The 20,248-nt window shown below is 41.2% G+C and overlaps 1 protein-coding gene across 2 annotated transcripts in view; it reads right to left on the bottom strand.

The window, feature by feature from the left end:
* Positions 1-396: 396 nt before the first annotated feature.
* The window catches only part of ano1a (anoctamin 1, calcium activated chloride channel a), a 73,865-nt gene continuing 54,013 nt past the window's right edge, over positions 397-20,248 (bottom strand). The window contains exons 23-26 of one of the 2 annotated variants that reach the window (XM_061670587.1): positions 17,468-17,520; positions 17,161-17,345; positions 16,933-17,038; positions 397-4,824 (exon numbers count right to left, since the gene is read on the bottom strand). In XM_061670587.1, the coding sequence (XP_061526571.1) occupies positions 4,582-4,824; positions 16,933-17,038; positions 17,161-17,345; positions 17,468-17,520 (587 nt within the window). In that variant the 3' untranslated portion in view covers positions 397-4,581. The remainder of the gene's footprint in view (positions 4,825-16,932; positions 17,039-17,160; positions 17,346-17,467; positions 17,521-20,248) is intronic. The other variant, XM_061670588.1, reaches the window with a different exon arrangement.

Below are 20,248 nucleotides of genomic sequence, written 5' to 3'. Positions count from 1 at the left end.
AAAAACTTTTACACCATAAATGTGACCTATAACCTGCGCAACTATTGAGAAGTAAAATGAGACTGTTTGGAGAGGGGAAGTAAACAACAATGTAAAATTATCTATCTATCTATCTATCTATCTATCTATCTATCTATCTATCTATCTATCTATCTATCTATCTATCTATCTATCTATCTATCTATCTATCTATCTATCTATCTATCTATCTATCTATCTATCTATCTATCTATCTATCTATCTATCTATCTATCTATCTATCTATCTATCTATCTATCTATCTATCTATCTATCTATCTATCTATCTATCTATCTATCTATCTATCTATCTATCTATCTATCTATCTATCTATCTATCTATCTATCTATCTATATATCTATCTATCTATCTATCTATCTATAGTGCTGTGAAAAAGTATTTGTCAGTCAAATATAACCCAAGTGAACTTAAAATGCTGTTTTTAAATGATTTCGTCTATTAGGAAAAAAAAAACCCTATTCAAAGTCAATGTTTTGGCCCACTCTTCCTTGCAGAATTGTTTGCATTCAGTGAAAATGGAAGTTTTTTAGCATGAACAGCCTTTTTAAGGTCATGCCACAGCATTTTATTCGGATTCTAGTCTGAACTTGGACTAGCCCAATCCAAAACCTTCATTTTTTAAAAAGCCATTTAGAAGTTGACTTGCTGGGGTGTTTTGGATGGTTATCCTGCTGCATCCTCTTCCTTATTGTTGTGTCATGAACACTGACTTGAACTGGGGTAAGGGAGACCTGCAGTTCTTTAGAAGTGGTCCTGAGTTCCTTTGTAGCCTCCTGGAGGAGTCATTACTGTTCTCGAGGTAATTTTTGTCGGCCGGCCACTCCTGGGAAGGATCACCACTGTTCCATGTTTTCTCCATGTGAGGATAATGGCTCTCCCTATGGTTCGCTTGAATCCTAAAGCTTTAGTAATGGCTTTTTCCAGACTGATAGATGTCAATTACTTTATTTGTCAACTGTTATGACATTTCTTTGCATCGTGTCATTTTGTTGTAGCTTTGTAAGATCTTTTGTCTGACTTGATTTTGTCAGGACAAACTGTTTGTGATTTCTTCATTGAACAGGACTGAAGGTAATCAGTAATCATAAGTGGTACAGGAAATGGATGGATGGATTAATTCATTCATTCATCTTCCATTCCGCATATCCTCACTAGGGTCGCGGGCGTGCTGGAGCCTATCCCAGCTATCTCCGGGCGAGAGGCGGGGTACACCCTGAACTGGTCGCCAGCCAATCGCACACACACACACACACACACACACCTGTGAATAGCGGAGCAAATATAGACAAACCACCATTACCACTCTCACACCTATCGACAATTTAGAGTCTTCAGTTAACATAACAATCCAGGTTTTTGAAATATAGGACGAAACCAGAGTACCAAGTGACAACTCATACCAGCACAGGAAGAACATGGAAACTACACAAAGATGGCCTGAGCTGAGATTCAAACACTTAACCTCAGAACTGTGAGGCAGACATGCTCACCAGTAGTCCAACATGCTGCCTTACTATACAATCCTCATGACAAATTAATATATTACACCAGACAATATAATGATTCATTACTGAGACAAAATCATATTCAAGAAAAACATGACATCTTAACATTGTAATCACATTGGAAAAAAACTAAAAGGATAAATCATACTGTGATTACATTAAGCTTTCGATTTAAATAATTCCTACAAAAAAAATCTGAAAAACCCAAAATACAGAACCACCAAGCTGCTTTCATCAAATAGCATAACATTTAATATCTATTGTGGTTGAAAGCAGACTTGTTTGCAGTTTTATAGCGCAGGTGGGCCATAAGTTTACATGCATAGATTTTCTTGTTTTTTTTTAATGTTTCAGACACCCAAAAAGTTTTTCATTAAAATTTGTTTTTTTCTATGTATAAAAAGTTAAGGCTAGTGCTGGGTAATATATTGTTAAGCTCGATTCGATCAATACCACAATGTAACACAATTTTTCTCCTTGGGTAGGAACTGTTATTTTCTATTTGTTTATGTCTAGAAAACATGAAAAATTACTCATATTAATTTCTAACTTTGCTTTTGTGTCCGGGATAATGATTTTGATGAAATGTACCTATTCTCATTGGGACAAAGTGGCAAATTGGAACTCTGATTTGCACAAAGTAGATACAAAACAACATGATGCAATTGTAGCATTTATTTATTTAAGGATTACACGTGAGACAATAGAAACATTAGAAATGAGAAGTTTTCCGGGATTTACGCTTATACTGTAGATTACTTTCACGAATCAGCCCCCAAATATAGTCTCCCATCATGTTTTCATTATACGACTCTTGGTTGCGACGTTCAAAGTCCAATATATCCAGGTGGAAGCGCTCGCCTTGCTCCTCGGAGTTCGCGCCCATGTTTTAAATTTATCAAGCTGAGCGTCAAGGATATGGACTTTGAGGGACATCATGCAACCTATCTTTCCGTAGTTTGTCACCAGGCTCTCAACAAGCTCCATATAGTTTTCGGCTTTGTGATTCCCCAAGAAGCCAAGAACCAGTGCGACAAAGCTGTCCCACGCTGTTTTCTTCGCCTTTGTGAGTATCTTGGGAAACTCCTTGCACTCCATGATCTTTTTCATTTGTGGACCGATAAAGACACCGGCTTCAACTTTTGCTGCAGACAGTTTAGGGAAGAAATCTTGAAGATACTTGAAAGCTGCGGACTACTTATCTCGAGCTCTGACCAATTGTTTCATAAAGCCGTTTTAAGTGAAGTGGAGGAAACAGTACTTTTCTGGGCTCCAACAATGGCTCCCATTTGACATTGTGCTTCCCCACACTAAACTCGGTCTGCTGTGGCCAGTTCCGCTTGTGGTAGTGTGCCACGGTGTCCCTGCTGTCCCAAAGGCAAAAGATAACAAGGAAACTTGGTAAAGGCGCCTTGGAGATCCCCGACAGACATGCCAAAATATGCATTGTAGGCCCCACGCATTTTCTGAGATCTTTCTACAGAGTACTTTATAGCTCTAGTCTTGATAAATTCGACACAGATGTAAAAAAATGCGTCTGCCAGATGCTTACAACTTCTTGATGCCATGCGGGACGAATGCAGATAGCAATGACGAGTGACGATCGACTTTTCTGTACTGTGACGGCTAGAAGTAAACTGATCTGGTGAGTGGACGTTCCCTGCATTTATGCTGCCATCTACGTTGCCAGAATGTTCTAGAAGTTCATGGAACGTTTAGGACTGTTTCTAAGGTTCTTGAAATTTCTAGAAAGCTCTTTGAATTTTTCCTTTACCAAGTTTGTGCGGAATCTGTCGGAATGCAAGGGAAAGTTCAGAAAAAGTTCAGTTCAGAAAAAACAAAGTTTAAAGGGAATAATTATTTGTTTTTGTTTGTTTTCTAGATGAAAGCAAATAAGAAATAACATTCACTGACCAAAGACAGACGAATGTCAACATTTTGTTACGCAGTGTATTTTATTATTGCTTGATATGGAAAAAGGGGATCATTAGCTTTATTTTCTACACTTTTCGCTACTCCGTGAGATTTTGTTGCTCCGCGAGACCTCTGCGGAATCTCTTATTGCGCAGAGACAACATGGAGATGTTAGCGGCTAGCGACTAGCGAGTCAGAAATAAACCCAAAAAAGGGCATGTTATGTCTATCATTTGGAACGAAAACAGGCATATCCGTGCAAAATCACCTGAAGATGAAGCACGTTATCAAGTGCTTTTATCATATTAAAAAGAGCTGCGACTCACTGTGCCGCTCCTGTAACCTCCAAAAAATGTTTTAAAAATAAAATTAACAGAATCTATGTTCAGCTCCTCTCGTTATGAGAGGTCAAACACCAAATGGACGAAGGTAACGTCAACAATCTCATTCTTTATACTGTAGCCAAGGACATGAGTCCTATTTATACAGTGGAAACAGATTAATTCAAAAACTTGATGAAATTTTTTTATCCCGTATACCAGTTGCTTAGCAGGAAATATTTCACAGAGGAAGCATTGCTTGAACTTTACAGTAATGCCAGGGAGAAAGTAACGGGAAGAGTGTCGACTGTAGAACACTTTCTACAACTACCGACCAGTGGAGTAGTCGCAGAGTGCAACGTACTTCACTACTTTGGGGAGTAGGAATGAAAAGTATCTGTTTGCAGATGCACCCAAAGATCATACTGGCGAGACAATTGCACAAGGACTTCATTTCAAGGGAGCTGGATGAGGAGAATCAGGTCAGCTTGCAACAGTGGCTTCTCTTATTTTGGGATCATTATATTTTCAATATCTGCAGGGAAAAGTAATTTAATTTTTTTATTTGTGATGTTTATAACTGTTAAATAAACCTCCGTTATAATGTACATCAATTTAGTCTGGTCCAGTTTTATACATTTATAAAACTTAATTCAATAAATATCGCGTCATACCAAATATCGACATTCGGAAAGAAATATTGTGATTTGAAATTTAGGCCATATCACCCAGCACTAGTTAAGGCCCACCCTGTATTTTGAGTAATTTGTGCTTATTTTTCCAGATGCTTACAGCTGATAGTTTAATAACAGTTTGTGTTTGACACGGGCCGAGAGCGTGGTTGTTGTGGGCTCTGGCTTGAGGAAGATGGGGAAGTACAACTGTTATGGTTGTGACTGTCCCGGAGAGCAAGGCTCTTTCCATGCTCTTCTTTCATGAATAACTCCACCATGAGGACCTTCTCCTTGTGGATCTGGAGGCTGATGTCCTTTGGTATGTCTGGGATCAGCCAATCCACAAAGTCACTCATGAGCATCACCACATTCTGCAAAGGTGGAAGAGAGTGAATAAGGAAAGATTATAAACAAGAAAGAGGAAGGGCCAACTGATAAATATTATTGTGTAGCTCTCATAATGGAATGGACTACAATGCTGATTATACTGTACTGTACATATACTGTACATACAGTGCTGTGCAAAAGTATTTGCTACTGTGACTCTTGTTACCCTAATCAGTCACTGTAAAAACAGTAGATATTTTAAAGTGAGTATGAGACCATCTTCATCAGCGTTTTTTCTTCTTTGTACAAAAAATAAAACATTACCACATGTACAAGATAAACAGAGCAATCCGTTAAACATTTGGCTTGGTAACAGTTGGTAACTAGCAAGTAGCAACCCAGAAAATGTTTTTAAATCTTGCAAACTTTGGCGCCTTCCTTAAAATTAAGCCTCTTTTTTAAAGTTTTGAAATCAAAACACGAGCCATTTTTGTGTAGTTCTGCGGATCTCTCCACTTTGTTGTTTACTTCCATCAAATGTTACTTTCGTGAGGTATCTGCCACTACTATGCGCGTGTGACTGTAGACATCGCCATGAGAGGGATGGCCACTGAAAAAAACAGTCCTTTGAATTTATTTAACTTGAACATGTACATCGGTTGCACATGATACAAATGTGTTAAAATGCCTTTTTTTTTTTTTTTTTTAAGGAGAAGAGGGGTATGTCATTTTAATTTAATCATGTGCAACCGATGTACATGTTCAGATTAAGAAAATTCAAAGGGCTCTTTTTTTCCAAACAAACCAAGACCCTGCTTTGCCACCATATTTAATGGCGCTAATTGGTGTATCGGTGTACCGTAATTTCTCGTGTATAATGTGCATTCTTTCCCCCAAAATATTGTCAAAAGTCAATAGTGCGCATTATACATAGGTATAGGGGCAAATGGGGAAAAAAACTTTCACATTTTATAAATGTTTGCCGCCATCTAGGGGTTATGAAAATGCTGTACATTTTCATTCCAAAATGCCACCGCCACCTAGTGGTTATAAAAAAAGTGTAGCCTACACTTTCATTCCAATATGACAGGGGTACGTACGTATGACTGCATATATGTTCAGTTGTGCTCATAAATTTACATACCCTAGGAGGATTTGTGAAATATTGTTTTATTTTTAAATATAACTGATGACTGAACAACAACAATCATTAATGTCTTTATGGTTATGTTTTGTTTAATGATAATACTTTTTTGAAATGCTTGACCATTTAATTTGTATCCCATTAAAATAAATTAAATGTGTTTCGCCTGGTTCTTCATGTTTTCTTTAAAGAATTGTACCCATCTTACAAATTCTGCCTGGGTAATCAAACATATGAGCACAACTGTGCATTTTATAATTTACTAAATAAAAGTAGGGCTGTGAATTTCAAAATAACACCAAGTAAATTAAAAAAAGGATTACGTGTTCAAAGAAAGTGCTTAACTTCAGAATAATTCTTTGAAAAAAACTAATAAAATACAGATAATACTTGTTTAATGTTTTGATCATATGGGTAGAAGCAAAATCATGCATTGTAAAAATGCATTATACATAGGTAGAAGGTTTTTCCAGAATTTTGAGGTCAACTTTGGGGGTGCGTATTATACATGAGTTCGCATTATACACAAAGAATTACGGTATATGCCTCATTCATTTGCTGCTTGGATATGTAGCAAACGTTTTACACTCAAAGACATATCTCATGGGATTAAGACTGAACAATGACAAATGATCTGCGCCATTTTGCGAACAGAATTTGCTAACATGCAGAGGTGTGGACTCACGTCACATAAGACTTGAGTCATGAATTAGAATTTTTACACTCAACTCGACAAAATGTTACAAGACTTGCAACGCGACTTGGACTTGAACAGCATTGACTCGTGACTTCACTTGGAATTGAGCCCTTTGACTGGACCTTCAACAAACACAGAGAAACAGACTTTCTGAATCTCTCTCTCTCTCTCTCTCGCTCACTGGAAGAGAGTAACAGAATGGGGTTTTAGTCGAAATGATTAATTACCTATGACGTCACCTCCTGACATGCTGCCAGCACATGCGGCGGATGACGTCACCTCTAGGGACACTTGTGACCAAAGACGTCACATCCGGTGACATTCGAAAACAAAATGACGTCACTACCGTTATTACGTCATCTAATAAAGTAGTCTAGAACACAATAATCAACCAAGATAAAAGTAGATAAAGACAAACCAGGACAAAGAATATGCCTATTTAAAAAGATGCCTTTTGAGTAATGATTTGAATGTGATATGAGAGTCCGAGTTCCTAATGTCAGGTGGGAGAGTGTTTGCCTCTGTACCTCATGTTGCGAAGTTGGGAGTCTACAATGAATAACAAACTAAGTTATGTGCACTGTTTATGTAAACAACTACGTCATGACCAGGTCTTTCCTCTAACTTTCAATTTAACAAAAATAATAAATAACCCAAGAATAATTACAAATTCAACTCAAGCCATACATTAAAAACCTGTAACTTGATAACTGCAACGATGAATTAGTGGGTGGTGGGTTGATGAGGTGGGGCTTCCTTCTTTGGATTTTTACCTGCAAGTCATTACACTTTGCTCCGTGTAGTCTGTTTTCTTGTAATTTCTGGTATGTGACAAAAATGTACTCATGTAGGAGTACAAGCTCCATCCATCCATCCATCCATCCATTTTCTGAGCCACTTCTTCTCACTAGGGTGGTGGGCTGCTGGAGCGTATCCCAGCTATCATCGGGCAGGAGGCGGGGTACACCCATTTGCACTCACATTCACAGCGACGGGCAATTTAGAGTTGTCAATTAACCTACCATGCATGTTTTTGGGATGTGGGAGGAAACCAGAGTGCCCGGAGAAAACCCACATAGGCACGGGAAGAACATGCAAACTCCACACAGGCGGGGCCGGGGATTGAACCCCGGTCCTCAGAACTGTGATGCAGACGCAGATGCAATAAAAAGTTGTCCTCCAAATAATTACTTGAAGTATTCTGTGAAAAAACAACTATTCGACTACTGAGTAACTTGTATATCATTATTTTTTTAATCAGTGTATGAATTTCAAAACGAGCAAACTGCGAGCGCAACTTGTTCTTACTCAATTGAACCATTTACAACCGTCCATCCATTTTCCATACTGCTTATCCTCACTAGGGTCGTGGGCATGCTGGAGCCTATCCCAGCTGACTCTGGTTGAGAGGCGGAGCACACCCTGAACTTGGTCACCAACCAATCGCGGGGCACATATAGACAAACACACATTCACACACACATTCACACCTGTGGGCAATTTAGTCTTCAATTAACCTACCATGCATGTTTTTGGGATGTGGGAGGAATGCAAACATGCAAACTCCACACAGGCGAGGCCGAATTTTAACCCGGGTCCTCAGAACTGTGAGGCAGATGTGTTAACCAGTCGCCCACCGTGCTGCCCCATTTACAACCATATATAAATATTTTTTAAAAGAGAGACTTCCCGCCATTAACTACACTATGAATATACTTGCGTTGACCACATTGGTTTCCTTCCTCATGCTCATGACACCCAACACAAGATATGTGGCAAAAACAGGCCCTTAAGATAACAATCCTCAATCAGTTTTATCATGATCAGAGGTGCATTCATTTTTATAATGGGTTTATTGTTATGTTTGTAGTTTGCACTGTATCATACTGACGCTGGAGAAATTGTACAGGTTCACCTAATGTTTCAGTGCGTCACTTAACTTTCACTTCTAAAAATGCGAACATAAGCTTTGATGGCCTGTGTTAGTTTATTCTCATTGTCATTATGACTCCACTTGTATTCATATACAATTCTCAAGCTTATATACAACAAACAACCATAATGTAGACGAGGTTTCTGTACTTAATATCAAACAGAAAAACATACAACTAGCAACCTGTTGTTGAATTGTTCGAATTAGTTGGATTTCAGTGTGCAGGAGACGTTGGACCAGAGACGAAACGCCCTACAACGTGATTGAGCACTCACCTTTTGTCTTCATATTGTTGTAATGTTTTATTGCTTGATGACAATGAGAATGTTGCATTAAAAATAATACTCATAAGTTGATTTTAGTTAGGGATCCATTATGTTCAATGAATAATGGCTAGTTAGGTTTTCTGTGATGAGATAGATCTGGCCAATCTTTATAAGTAGAAAAAAAAACATTGTTGAATAATTGATATGAGTAAGTCAGCGTATACATAATTGCGTTACTAATAAATATGTCTTTTGAAATCTTGAAATGATAAATTAAACGTGTTGCTAAATGCATGTAGTTATAAAATGTCATTGGCATAATAGAGCTATTGTGAAAACTCAGGAGATGTAAGAAACATGGAAATCATATTTTTACCAATTGTCAATTAGAAAATAATGATTTTAAAAGTTGCGCTGGAAAAAAAGTCAAAAACCCTAAAATCTTAAATAATGGTATGTTAGTAAGTCAGCATATACAATACGTAACCTTGCTTATAATATTATCACATGTACATAAAACATCAACCAACTTATTTAATTCCAATTTAAACAAAGGACAGGAGTGCTATCTGACCATATGAATTGTTTCCAAGCTAGAAGAAAAACATCTGCTAACTCCTCTATTTACTGTATTATGAAATAAAGCTCATTATGCAGTCAAAATCGGATTCCAGTACTACGATTGCAGTGGTTGGAGTCGATTGCTCTTCAAGTGGTACAATTCAGAGTTCACTCAAAATCTTCTGGAATAATATGCCTCTGAAAGTTACACAATACGGTCGAACCATCATCATCATGTGTTGACATAAACAAATCACGCAATAATTTGGTTTAGGATAACTTTAAATTTCATTGAGTCTTTTTTTTGTTTTATGATCCCAAAACAGAAGGGATGACACTGATGACAAAGTGGAAAGTGGAGAGTGATTATAGCCATGGAAGCAGGAATGTAATTTATGAAAGCATAAGAAACTGCTACTGTCTGTCCTGCCTGCTCAGTACAATATGGTTCCGTTGACCTTAATAATAATGAAGAATGACACGGCAATGTAAGTTGTGTTTCAGAAGAGACTGACCTACCAGGCATACAGAGAAATCCTGCCACTGCATTTGTTTGCCAAGTGTTATCAAAGTTAATGCTGACTACAAAATGTGTTGTTTTGTGAGTTTATCAAGTCAAATCCTATTCTAAAGCATACCCCATCAGTCTATCTAAGTTGCTGTTTTACCAGAGTGGTTTAACATATTTATACACTTGTATGGCAGTTAAAAACGGTAAAAAGTATGTCTTTCAGCAGTTTCATCTGTTCTTGACACCCAAAAACTGTTTCCGTCATGTATGTTTATAGTTGGAAATCTTGTTATCAATTTTTGAAGCTTTTAGCACTATAAGTTAAGCATATATTTAAATGAAAACAAATAAAAATACAAATAAAACCAAGTCATAATCCCTAAAACTGACACACATACACAACACTACTATCAAGATTGGGGTAAATACGATCTTTTGTTGGTCATTTTCAGAAGTAATATTTTTAATCTTAATCAGTAGTCAGGTTTCCATTCAAACTTTTTTTTTGTTTTCATTCTGATTGAAGTGATGAGGTCAACTGTTTACATGTGACATTATCTGTTCTGTTCTGCTGTTTACATATACTACGACATTTAATCAGAACAACCATTTCACAGATGTGTGAAATACGAAGACACACATAAACATCGGATGATTTATCAAGATGGAGGTCAGTTGTTGCGATGGTTTTTACTCTTTTACTAAAGCATCACCATCTTTCCAATGCGTTCCGTAGGAACGCATTGAATTGGTGTGTGCATACAATATTGCAATATTTCGATGATACAATCACAATGCAGCAGTTATTTGACCATCTATACATTGGGGGAGAAACACATATCATTGATATTAAAACAGAACGAACAGTGATCAACTCTTACCGTATATAGCTAATAAAAAAAGAAATTATGTTCTGAAAAAATAAAATGATGCCATGCAATTGCAGTACAACTATGAGTCAAAATGAAGATCCTCATAATCAATGGTTACTAATGTCAAAATATGAATTGAGCAAAAGTACTGAAGTACTTACTTTTAAGATTACTCAACTATTCCAAGTATATATATATATATATATTTATATATATATATATAAAAAAAATTCATTTATCCTGTAACAGTAATTCAGAGAATCTGACTGTGTAATGTAGAAAATGTATTGATCCAACCATCCATCCATCCATCCAGCCATCCATCCTATACTGCTTATCCGAGTTCTGGTTGCGGAGGCAGTAGCTTTAGCAGGGACGCCCAGACTTCCCTCTCCCCAGCCACTTCCTCCAGCTCTTCCGAGGGGATCCCGAGGCGTTCCCAGGCCAGCCGAGACGTAGTCTCTCCAGCGTGTCCTGGGTCGTCCCCAGGTTCTCCTTCTGGTGGGACGTGCCCGGAACACCTCAACAGGGAGGCGTCCGGGAGGCATCCAAATCAGGTGCCCGAGCCATTTCATCTGGCTCCTCTCAATGCGGAGGAGCAGCGGCTCTACTCTGAGCTCCTCCCAGATGACCGAGCTTCTCACCCTATCTCTAAGGGAGAGCCCGGACACCCTGCGGAGGAAACTCATTTCGGCCGCTTGTATCCGGGATCTTGTTCTTTCGGTCACAACCCACAGCTCGTGACCATAGGTGAGGGTAGGAACATAGATCGACCGGTAAATTGAGAGCTTCGCCTTTTGGCTTAGCTACTTCTTTACCACAACAGACCGATACAAAGTCCGTATCACTGCAGATGCTGCACCGATACGCATGTCGATCTCTCGTTCCATTCTTCCCTCACTCGTGAACAAGACCTCAAGATATTTGAACTCCTCCACTTGGGGAAGGACCTCATCCCCTACCTGGAGAGAGCACTCCACCCTTTTCTGACTGAGGACCATCGACTCAGATTTGGAGGTGCTGATTCTCATCCCAGCCGCTTCACACTCTGCTGCGAACTGCTCCAGTGAGAGTTGGAGATCACGGCTTGATGAAGGCAACAGAACCACATCATCTGCAAAAACCAGAGTTGCAATACTGAGGCCCCCAAACCGGACCCCCTCTATGCCTCGGCTACGCCTAGAAATTCTGTCCATAAAAGTTATAAACAGAATCGGTGACAAAGGGCAGCCTTGGCGGAGTCCAACCCTCACCGGAAACGAGTCCGACTTACTGCCGGATATGCGGACCAAACTCTGACACCCGCCGTACAGCAACCGAACCGCCCGTATCAGGTGGTTCGGTACTCCATACTCCCGAAGCACCCCCCACAGGACTCCCTGAGGGACACGGTCGAACGCCTTCTCCAAGTCCACAAAACACATGGAGACTGGTTGGGCAAACTCCCATGTACCCTCGAGGACCCTGCCGAGGGTGTAGAGCTGGTCCACTGTTCCACGGCCAGGGAGAAAACCACACTGATCCTCCTGAATCAGAGATTCGACTTCCCGATGGACCCTCCTCTCCAGCACCCCTGAATAGACCTTACCAGAGAGGCTGAGGAGGGTGATCCCCCTGTAGTTGGAACACACCCTCCGATCCCCCTTCTTAAAAAGGGGGACCACCACCCCAGACTGCCAATCCAGAGACACTGTCCCTGATGTCCTCGCGATGTTGCAGAGGCGTATTAACCAGGACAGCCCCACAACATCCAGCCTTTAGGAACTCCGGGCGAATCTCATCCACCCCCGGGGCCTTGCCACCGAGGAGCTTTTTCACCACCTTGGTGACCTCAACCCGAGAGATAGGAGAGCCCGCTTCAGAGACAACAGACTCTGCTTCCTCATGGGAAGGTGTGTCGGTGGAATTGAGGAGGTCTTCGAAGTATTCTCCCCACTGACTCACAGCGTCGAGGTCAGCAGCGCCCCATCCCCACTATACACAATGTTGATGGTGCACTGCTTCCCACTCCTGAGACGCCGGATGGTGGTCCAGAATTTTCTTGAAGCCATCCTGAAGTCTTTTTCCATGGCCTCACTGAACTTCTCCCATGCCCGGGTTTTTGCTTCAGCGACCACCAAAGCTGCATTCCGCTTGGCCAGCCGGTCCCCATCAGCTGCCTCAAGAGTCCCACAGGCCAAAAAAGCCCGATACGACTCCTTCTTCAGTTTGACTGCATCCCTCACCGTTGGTGTCCACCAACGGGTTCAGAGATTGCCGCCACGACAGGCACCGACCACCTTACGCCCACAGCTCCGGTCGGCCACCTGAGCAATGGAGGCGTGGTCCACTCGGACTCGATGTCCCCCGCCTCCCTCGAGACGTGAGCAAAGTTCTGTCGGAGGTGGGAGTTGGAAATCCTTCTGATAGGGGATTCTGCCAGATGTTCCCAGCAGTTTGGGCCTGCCACGTCGGACCGGCATCTTCCCAGCCAACTCACCACCAGGTGGTGATCAGTGGACAGCTCCGCCCCTCTCTTCACCTGAGTGTCCAAGACATGCGGCCGCAAGTTTTATGACACGACCAAATGTATTGATAGGAAATGAAAATAATTGACTATAAAGTGAATTGTGTAGAAGTAAATTCAGAATCATCTTTATTTGCCAAGTATGTCCAAAACACACAAGGAAATTTCTCCGGTAGTTGGAGCCGCTCTAGTACAACAGACAGTCAATTTACAGAACACTTTGGAGACATAAAGACATTGACAAAAAACAATTGTGCAAAAAGATGCAGAGTCCTCTAGCACTTAGAGCAGTTCGAATGACTAATATTGCAATAGTCCGGTGCAATGACCATTGTGCAAAGGGCGCTGGGACTTCAAGGAGTGTATGCGGTTTAAAGTGACGAGTAGTGCGATCATCTGGGACAATGTTGGTTGTGCAAATGTTACAGATACTCCTCAATCAGTGTGCAAATGGAGCAGATGCTACTCTGGCATGAGTGGCCAGTATATGCAAATAGTGCAGCATGGCGAGACAACCACGGTAGGTGCACAAGTAATACATAATTGGCCCCACGGAAATGTGACAACGAACTCAAGTCAAAAAATTGGCATCTTATTGTAATGGAATTATGGGTTAGGTGTTTAAGAAGTTGATCGCAAGAGGGAAGAAGCTGTTGGAATGTCTACTAGTTCTAGTTTGCATTGATCGGTAGCGCCTACCTGAGGGAAGGAGCCGGAAGAGCTGGTGACCGGGGTGCGGAGGGTCCGAGAGGATTTTGCACGCCCTTGTCTTAGTTCTGGCAGCGTGCAAGTCCTCAATGGTGGGTAGGGGGGTACCGACAATCCTTTCAGCAGTTTTGATTGTCCGTTGCAGTCGGAGTTTGTCCTTTTTTGTAGCAGCACCAAACCAGACTGTGATGGAAGAACACAGGACTGATTCGATGACCGCTGTGTAGAACTGTCTCAGCAGCTCCGGTGGCAGGCTGTGCTTTCTCAGAAGCCGCAGGAAGTACATCCTCTGCTGGGCCTTTGTTAGATATATTGTAGAAGTTATCATTTATTTGCTTAGCTTGCATTAGTATTATGGACAATGTTTAGAAAGAAAGATGTCTCGCCTTCAAGAAGATGACTCAGCAGGAATCATCTGAGAGAAGGACGTGGCCGGGACGTGGCAGGTGCCATGTTTTCACCTTGAAACCCTACCCTTAGTGTGTTGTGTCTTGTAGCTTAGTACGTTATGTCTCGTAAACTTAGAAACCTCCCTATTTTCAAATAAATGCAGGAGCGACGGGAGAGATTGTTTAGAGCGTGTTGAGAGGCTGTAACCTGAACAATCTCCCATGCGCCCTCCTCATGAGTAAAATGACCAACGTCTTCATTCCTTTTGTGTTTATTCATTATAATGTTTGGTGAGATAAATCCAACAGCCTTTTTGAGGACGGAGTTGATGTTGGTCACCCACTTCAGGTCCTGAGAGATTGTAATTCCCAGGAACTTGAAGGTCTCGGCGGTTGACACAAGGCAGCTGGACAACGTGAGGGGCAGCTGTGGCGAAGGATGCCTCCTGAAGTCCACGATCATCTCTACAGTCTTGAGCGTGTTCAGCTCCAGGTTGTGTCGGCCGCACCACAGCTCCAGCCGCTCCGCTTCCTGTCGATATGCAGACTCGTCACCGTCCTTGATGAGGCCGATGACAGTGGTGTCATCTACAAACTTCAGGAGTTTGACAGTCGGGTTCGCTGAGGTGCAGTCGTTCGTGTAGAGAGAGAAGAGCAGCGGAGAGAGGACACAACCTTGGGGCGCCCCAGTGCTGATGCTGCGTGTGGATGAGGTGGCCTCCCCCAGCCTGACCTGCTGTGTCCTGCCCGTCAGAAAGCTGTACATCCACGGGCAGATGGCAGGTGAGACGCTGAGCTGGAGAAGCTTGGTTGAAAGGAGTTCAGGGATGATGGTGTTGAACGCTGAGCTGAAGTCCACGAGCAGGATCCTCTCGTAGGTCCCTGCACTGTCGAGGTGTTCTAGGATGAAGTGCAGTCCCATGTTGACTGCATCATCCGCAGACCTGTTCGCTTGGTAGACAAACTGCAGGGGGTCCAGCAGGGGACCTGTGACACTCTTGAGGTGGTCCAGCACGAGACATTCAAAGGACTTCATGACCACAGATGTCAAAGCGACAGGCCTGTAGTCATTCAGACCAGAGATTGCAGGTTTCTTGGGGACTGGAATGATGGTGGAGCGTTTAAAATAGGATGGAACTTCGCACATTTCCAAAGATCTGTTGAAGATCTGAGTGAAGACTGGAGCGACTTGCAACTAACAAAAGCATCAACACATTTAATGATGAAAAAAAATATGATTGAATATTGTAATATCATACTGGGAGTCGGGGGCCTTCAGGAAGTTCACATATGGGGGCTCGGAGTTTAGTGTCATGTAGGAATCCCTTCAACATTTCAATTCTTCATGTACTAATAGTTTTAAGATACAGTACTTTAACGTCCATAGATCATGGAACTAAATGCACATTGGTATGGAATTTTTTCAGACTCTATGACACCCAACATAATGCACAGCAGATACCACGTGGTTCCCAGGACAAGGAGGAATTTGAGAAAAAAAAACATTTTCTTTGCAGATGCTGGGCTGTGACCTTGGAAAAATGCGTAGGCTTGACCTGGGAAATATGCGTAGGTGTTAATCCTTTGCAGCTGTCTTGGCAAAGCCCGCGGGGTGTGGTCAGACGTGATATCATGCACCATAGATGCAGGGCTTGGTCGGAAGGGACATTATTCACAGGTGTGATCAGAAATTACCGTTAGTGATACCCATTGTTGTTCTTCATTCCTAGAGGTGGTGGTATACGTCACAGGGGTCCCCTAAAACTATACAGTAGATGCTTGGACATGACGTACTAAAGGTAGTGATGTCATTTTTTTTCAAATGCCGCGTGACGTCATTGGTCACAGGTGTCCCTTGAGGTGACGTCATCAGTCATATGTGCTGGTAGCGTGCCACGAGGAGACGTCATAGGTAATTAATCATTTTTACTAGAACCCCATTCTCTTACTCTCTACTGGAGATGGGCTGGCAGAAAAACTTTTCCTTCTGACAGCTGTTTCCCACTGCTGTCACAGCCATTTAACTTTGGTTAACATACATAGTATTGAAAAGGTTAGCTAAGCAACTACAACAATAAGAGTAGCTACTCTAGGGCAATTTAGTTAAAAAGATAAGACTTCTTTGTTTGGAGACTTGTTTCACTGCGAGAATTCACAGTACTTTACACATGCGGGGCCACAAAGTCATCAAATTGTATTTGCAAAATTAAGTTATAATGGCAAAATAAAATAAAAAGTCATTGTCACAGTCTTAATCCTATGAGATGTTATTTTCTCTGTAAAATGCTTGGTTTTTGGCAAGCAGCAAATGAAATGAGGCATCTTCACTGATTTGCGCCACTGCCACATCCAATATGGCGGTGATGTCAGCATGCTATTCTGTGCTCAGTCAATTTTGAAGATGATGACGTATTCAACAATCTATAGTTTTTAAATAATTAGTTTTTTACTCTATCTGCAGCCAGGTCAGAAAAAAATAAAGGTTAAATAAATAAAAATAAATATGAATGCTAGATGCAGCAATCACACGATTAGTTGCTCATTATCGTATGTGGTGTTCCAAACCTGAAAGACAACAACAAAACCAAGGCGAACAGCAAGAATGGCCCAGAACTCCTTGGAGAGATCATACGATGTGCTGGACCAGGGTGGCTCTCTGTAGTCTTTATACCTGATGTCAGAGACATAAAAAAACATCCTAAAATTATCGATCTGAAGTTCACATCTTGATTCGTTATGTCACATGGTCATGAGTATTATGAATAATTATCTAACTTTGAAACATAACCTTACCTGCATATTTCTACCTTATGGCCTAGGGTCATTGGCTTCAAAGGGTCTGTGCCTGGCTGAAAGTCACTCACGTTGAAGTAAGACAAAGAGTGATTGACAAAGCCGTGCATGGTGCCATCAGGACTGTACATGTACTGGTACACAAGCCGTGGGATGAAGTCAGATGTGAAGGAGATGACAAAGGCCTGGGAACCAAAAACTATGTATTACTACTGTCTTCAATAAATGAGGATGAGATGATACTGACAACATCCTTAGCCTGTAGCATGATTTGAAAGGACATCTGTTGAATGACTTGAAAACTCACATTCACGATGACTGCCACCTTGCTCAGGCCCCTTAACAGCTTGTACCAGATACCTACAAACAAGAAAGAAGGACCTTCATAAGGATACCACCTGGTGATTCGGAAGGGCTTAAAATTTAGTTTTTTAAAATTTTGGTTTTCAGGGTGTATGCACCCCCTAGCTCCCTCATGGGCTCGAGTCTGGGAAAGTTCTGGAATGGCGGTGCGACTGTCCACAATTAAGTTTTACATCGCCATGGGTGGAGTGGGTACCAACCACAAAAGAAGCAGCTTCAAGCTCAACTTATATTTGTAGCTGCTCACATAGACAAAGCAAAACAAAGCAAATGTATTTTTATAGCACATTTCATCCACAAGGTAACTCAATGTGGTTTAAATGATTTATAGCATTTAAAAATAAAGAGAAAAATAAAAGACAGCTTAAAAGCATGTACTGTAAAAACAGAGAATTAAAAAAAAAACATACAGTGCAAGAAAGATCATTTAAAAGTAGAAATGCGCTAAAATGCTCAATCATAAGCATGAGATAAACAACCAGGACTTTAAAACATTGACATTTGGGGGTGAACTGACTTTTGTCTGAAACTTATTCCTTTTGTGTGCAGCATAAACGCTCCTTCACCATGTTTACTTTGACCTCTGTGCTCCACTATGTGACCTGAGTACTTAGATCTCAGAGAGCTACTGGGTTTATATTCCATGAGGATGCATTAACCATTTAGTGATGTACAGACCAGTAGCAGAACTTGAAAGTCAATTCTAAAGCTGATTGGGAGTCAGTGTAGAGACTATAGAATTGGAATGATACGTTCTGATCAGAACCTGAGCTGCAGCGTTCTGGATGAGCTGCAGCTGTTTAGGCCAAGACAAGCCAAATGCCCTCTGCATAGAATTATATGGTTAGACCAGGCAGTTATTTGGCCGCAATGAAAATAAGTATGCTTGGCGGAGGCAAGGTTCCTCATTTACTAATATACGTGTAGAAATGTTCTCACTCTGCATACAAGTTGAACATACAGTATACACAAAGTTCCCATAAGATTCATGACAAGTATCTACCGGCCAATTTTCTTCGCACTACCGTGTGTATGTTGATGAACCTGAATTCATCCTATATTCCGGGCTCGTGCCCGTGACCTGCAATCTGCATAAACCGCATCCCTATTCCCCTATAAAGGGACGTCCGTCTGACGCATCTCAACTAATGTGGAAAGTTGAAGTCACAAGAGATGACTGATCCAAAACTTTTAATAATTTCTTAATCTTTATCCAATCTTGAAAAGGTCACTATCATCAGAAAGCTTGCTCAACACAGAAACCGACAACATATAATAGTGAAGTTAATATTTTTTAATTAATTCTGAAGTTAAATTATAGAATGGCAAAAACCGTACAAATACAATGTAACAGCTGAGAATGAGCAAAAACTGCATTCATAGTTACGAGACAGTGAAACCCCAATTTACCGGACCCCGATTTAATGGCTATCGGAAGTAACGGACCGTCTGGACAGTACATGTGTCCAAAGATAGTTTCCAGTTGTCACTTAAACCGGCGGTGAAAACGTCTGTTAGTCCCAGAATTGGCCGCTGTTGTTTCCTGGTGCTGTGGCGATAGAGGCAGAGACTGGGACTGACGTATTTCCGGGTCATCGATATACAGTATCACTTGATCCAACTAACAGACGTGCTTCCCGTGCCTCCGTGGTGGCCATGTTGAATGTGGCGACATTTTCAGACCATGCATTGACGTGGCGGCCATGATGGCAGGAGATATTGTCGCAGAGAAAGCGCACATGGAGGCGGCTTGAACATGGTATTTTTAGGACAGTAACAGTTTTGTTTTGTTTTGTCAAACTTTTCATCGATAGCATCTAATTAACAAATTTGGAAATAGTAAGCACACCAATTGCTCACAGCTCATGAAAGTCACCCGCCTCGATTTGCCACGAGCCACCCTGACAAAAAGCACATGGTAAGTTTGGATAGGATTTAAAGCTTTTCAAACCTTTTAAAGCTTTTTTACATTTAATTACAATAACTATGTACTGTACTGGGGGTTTTAGGCCACCAAAAAATTACAAAACAATAATTTTGCACTGTACAGTAATATGGTGCATATGGCCACAAAATAAAAAAGTACTTCAATACGGACAATCGGCTGGAACAGACGACCGCCTCCAGGGTTTTATTGGAGGCAATATAAAATACACGAGCCAGATGCCGACCAGAGTACGTCACAATTCAATTCAACACAATTGTGTGTACTGTGAATTGATCTATTTACTTGTACATCACATCTGCGCATGCAGAATAACAGAAACATATATACATCAGATTATGGTAGGAATTAGAAAGAATACTGAAGCCTTGAAAAACCTAGGAAATGTGAGCGTTCTGATTGCACTTCCTCCTTGAGTGTGAGTGTTGGCCGCGCACGCAGACATGTCGGGCAGGGACACATAAATGCACATATCCTACTGTACAAGAATGCGCTCAAATGGAACGAGGGTGAAAGTGAAGAGATGTATCCTTTTAATTGTTACTTAGGACAGTCAAACTATTACCAAATTCCTGGTTTGAGTTATTATCGGCAAAGTTATTATTATTGTTTTTATTAATTATTTGTCTTCATCTTGGGTAAAAGGTGTGTTTGACGTATTTACGATGGCTGATCCTGCATCATTTGTGCGTATGCATGCTCTGAGGATGTTCAAATTTTTTTTGCACAGTACGAACAAAAACAAGTATGAACATATTGATAGATCGCAGGTTTGTGGGT

Source organism: Phycodurus eques, chromosome 2, assembly GCF_024500275.1.
Source record: "Phycodurus eques isolate BA_2022a chromosome 2, UOR_Pequ_1.1, whole genome shotgun sequence".
NCBI lineage: Eukaryota > Metazoa > Chordata > Actinopteri > Syngnathiformes > Syngnathidae > Phycodurus > Phycodurus eques.
This window is presented reverse-complemented; position numbering and strand designations above follow the sequence as displayed.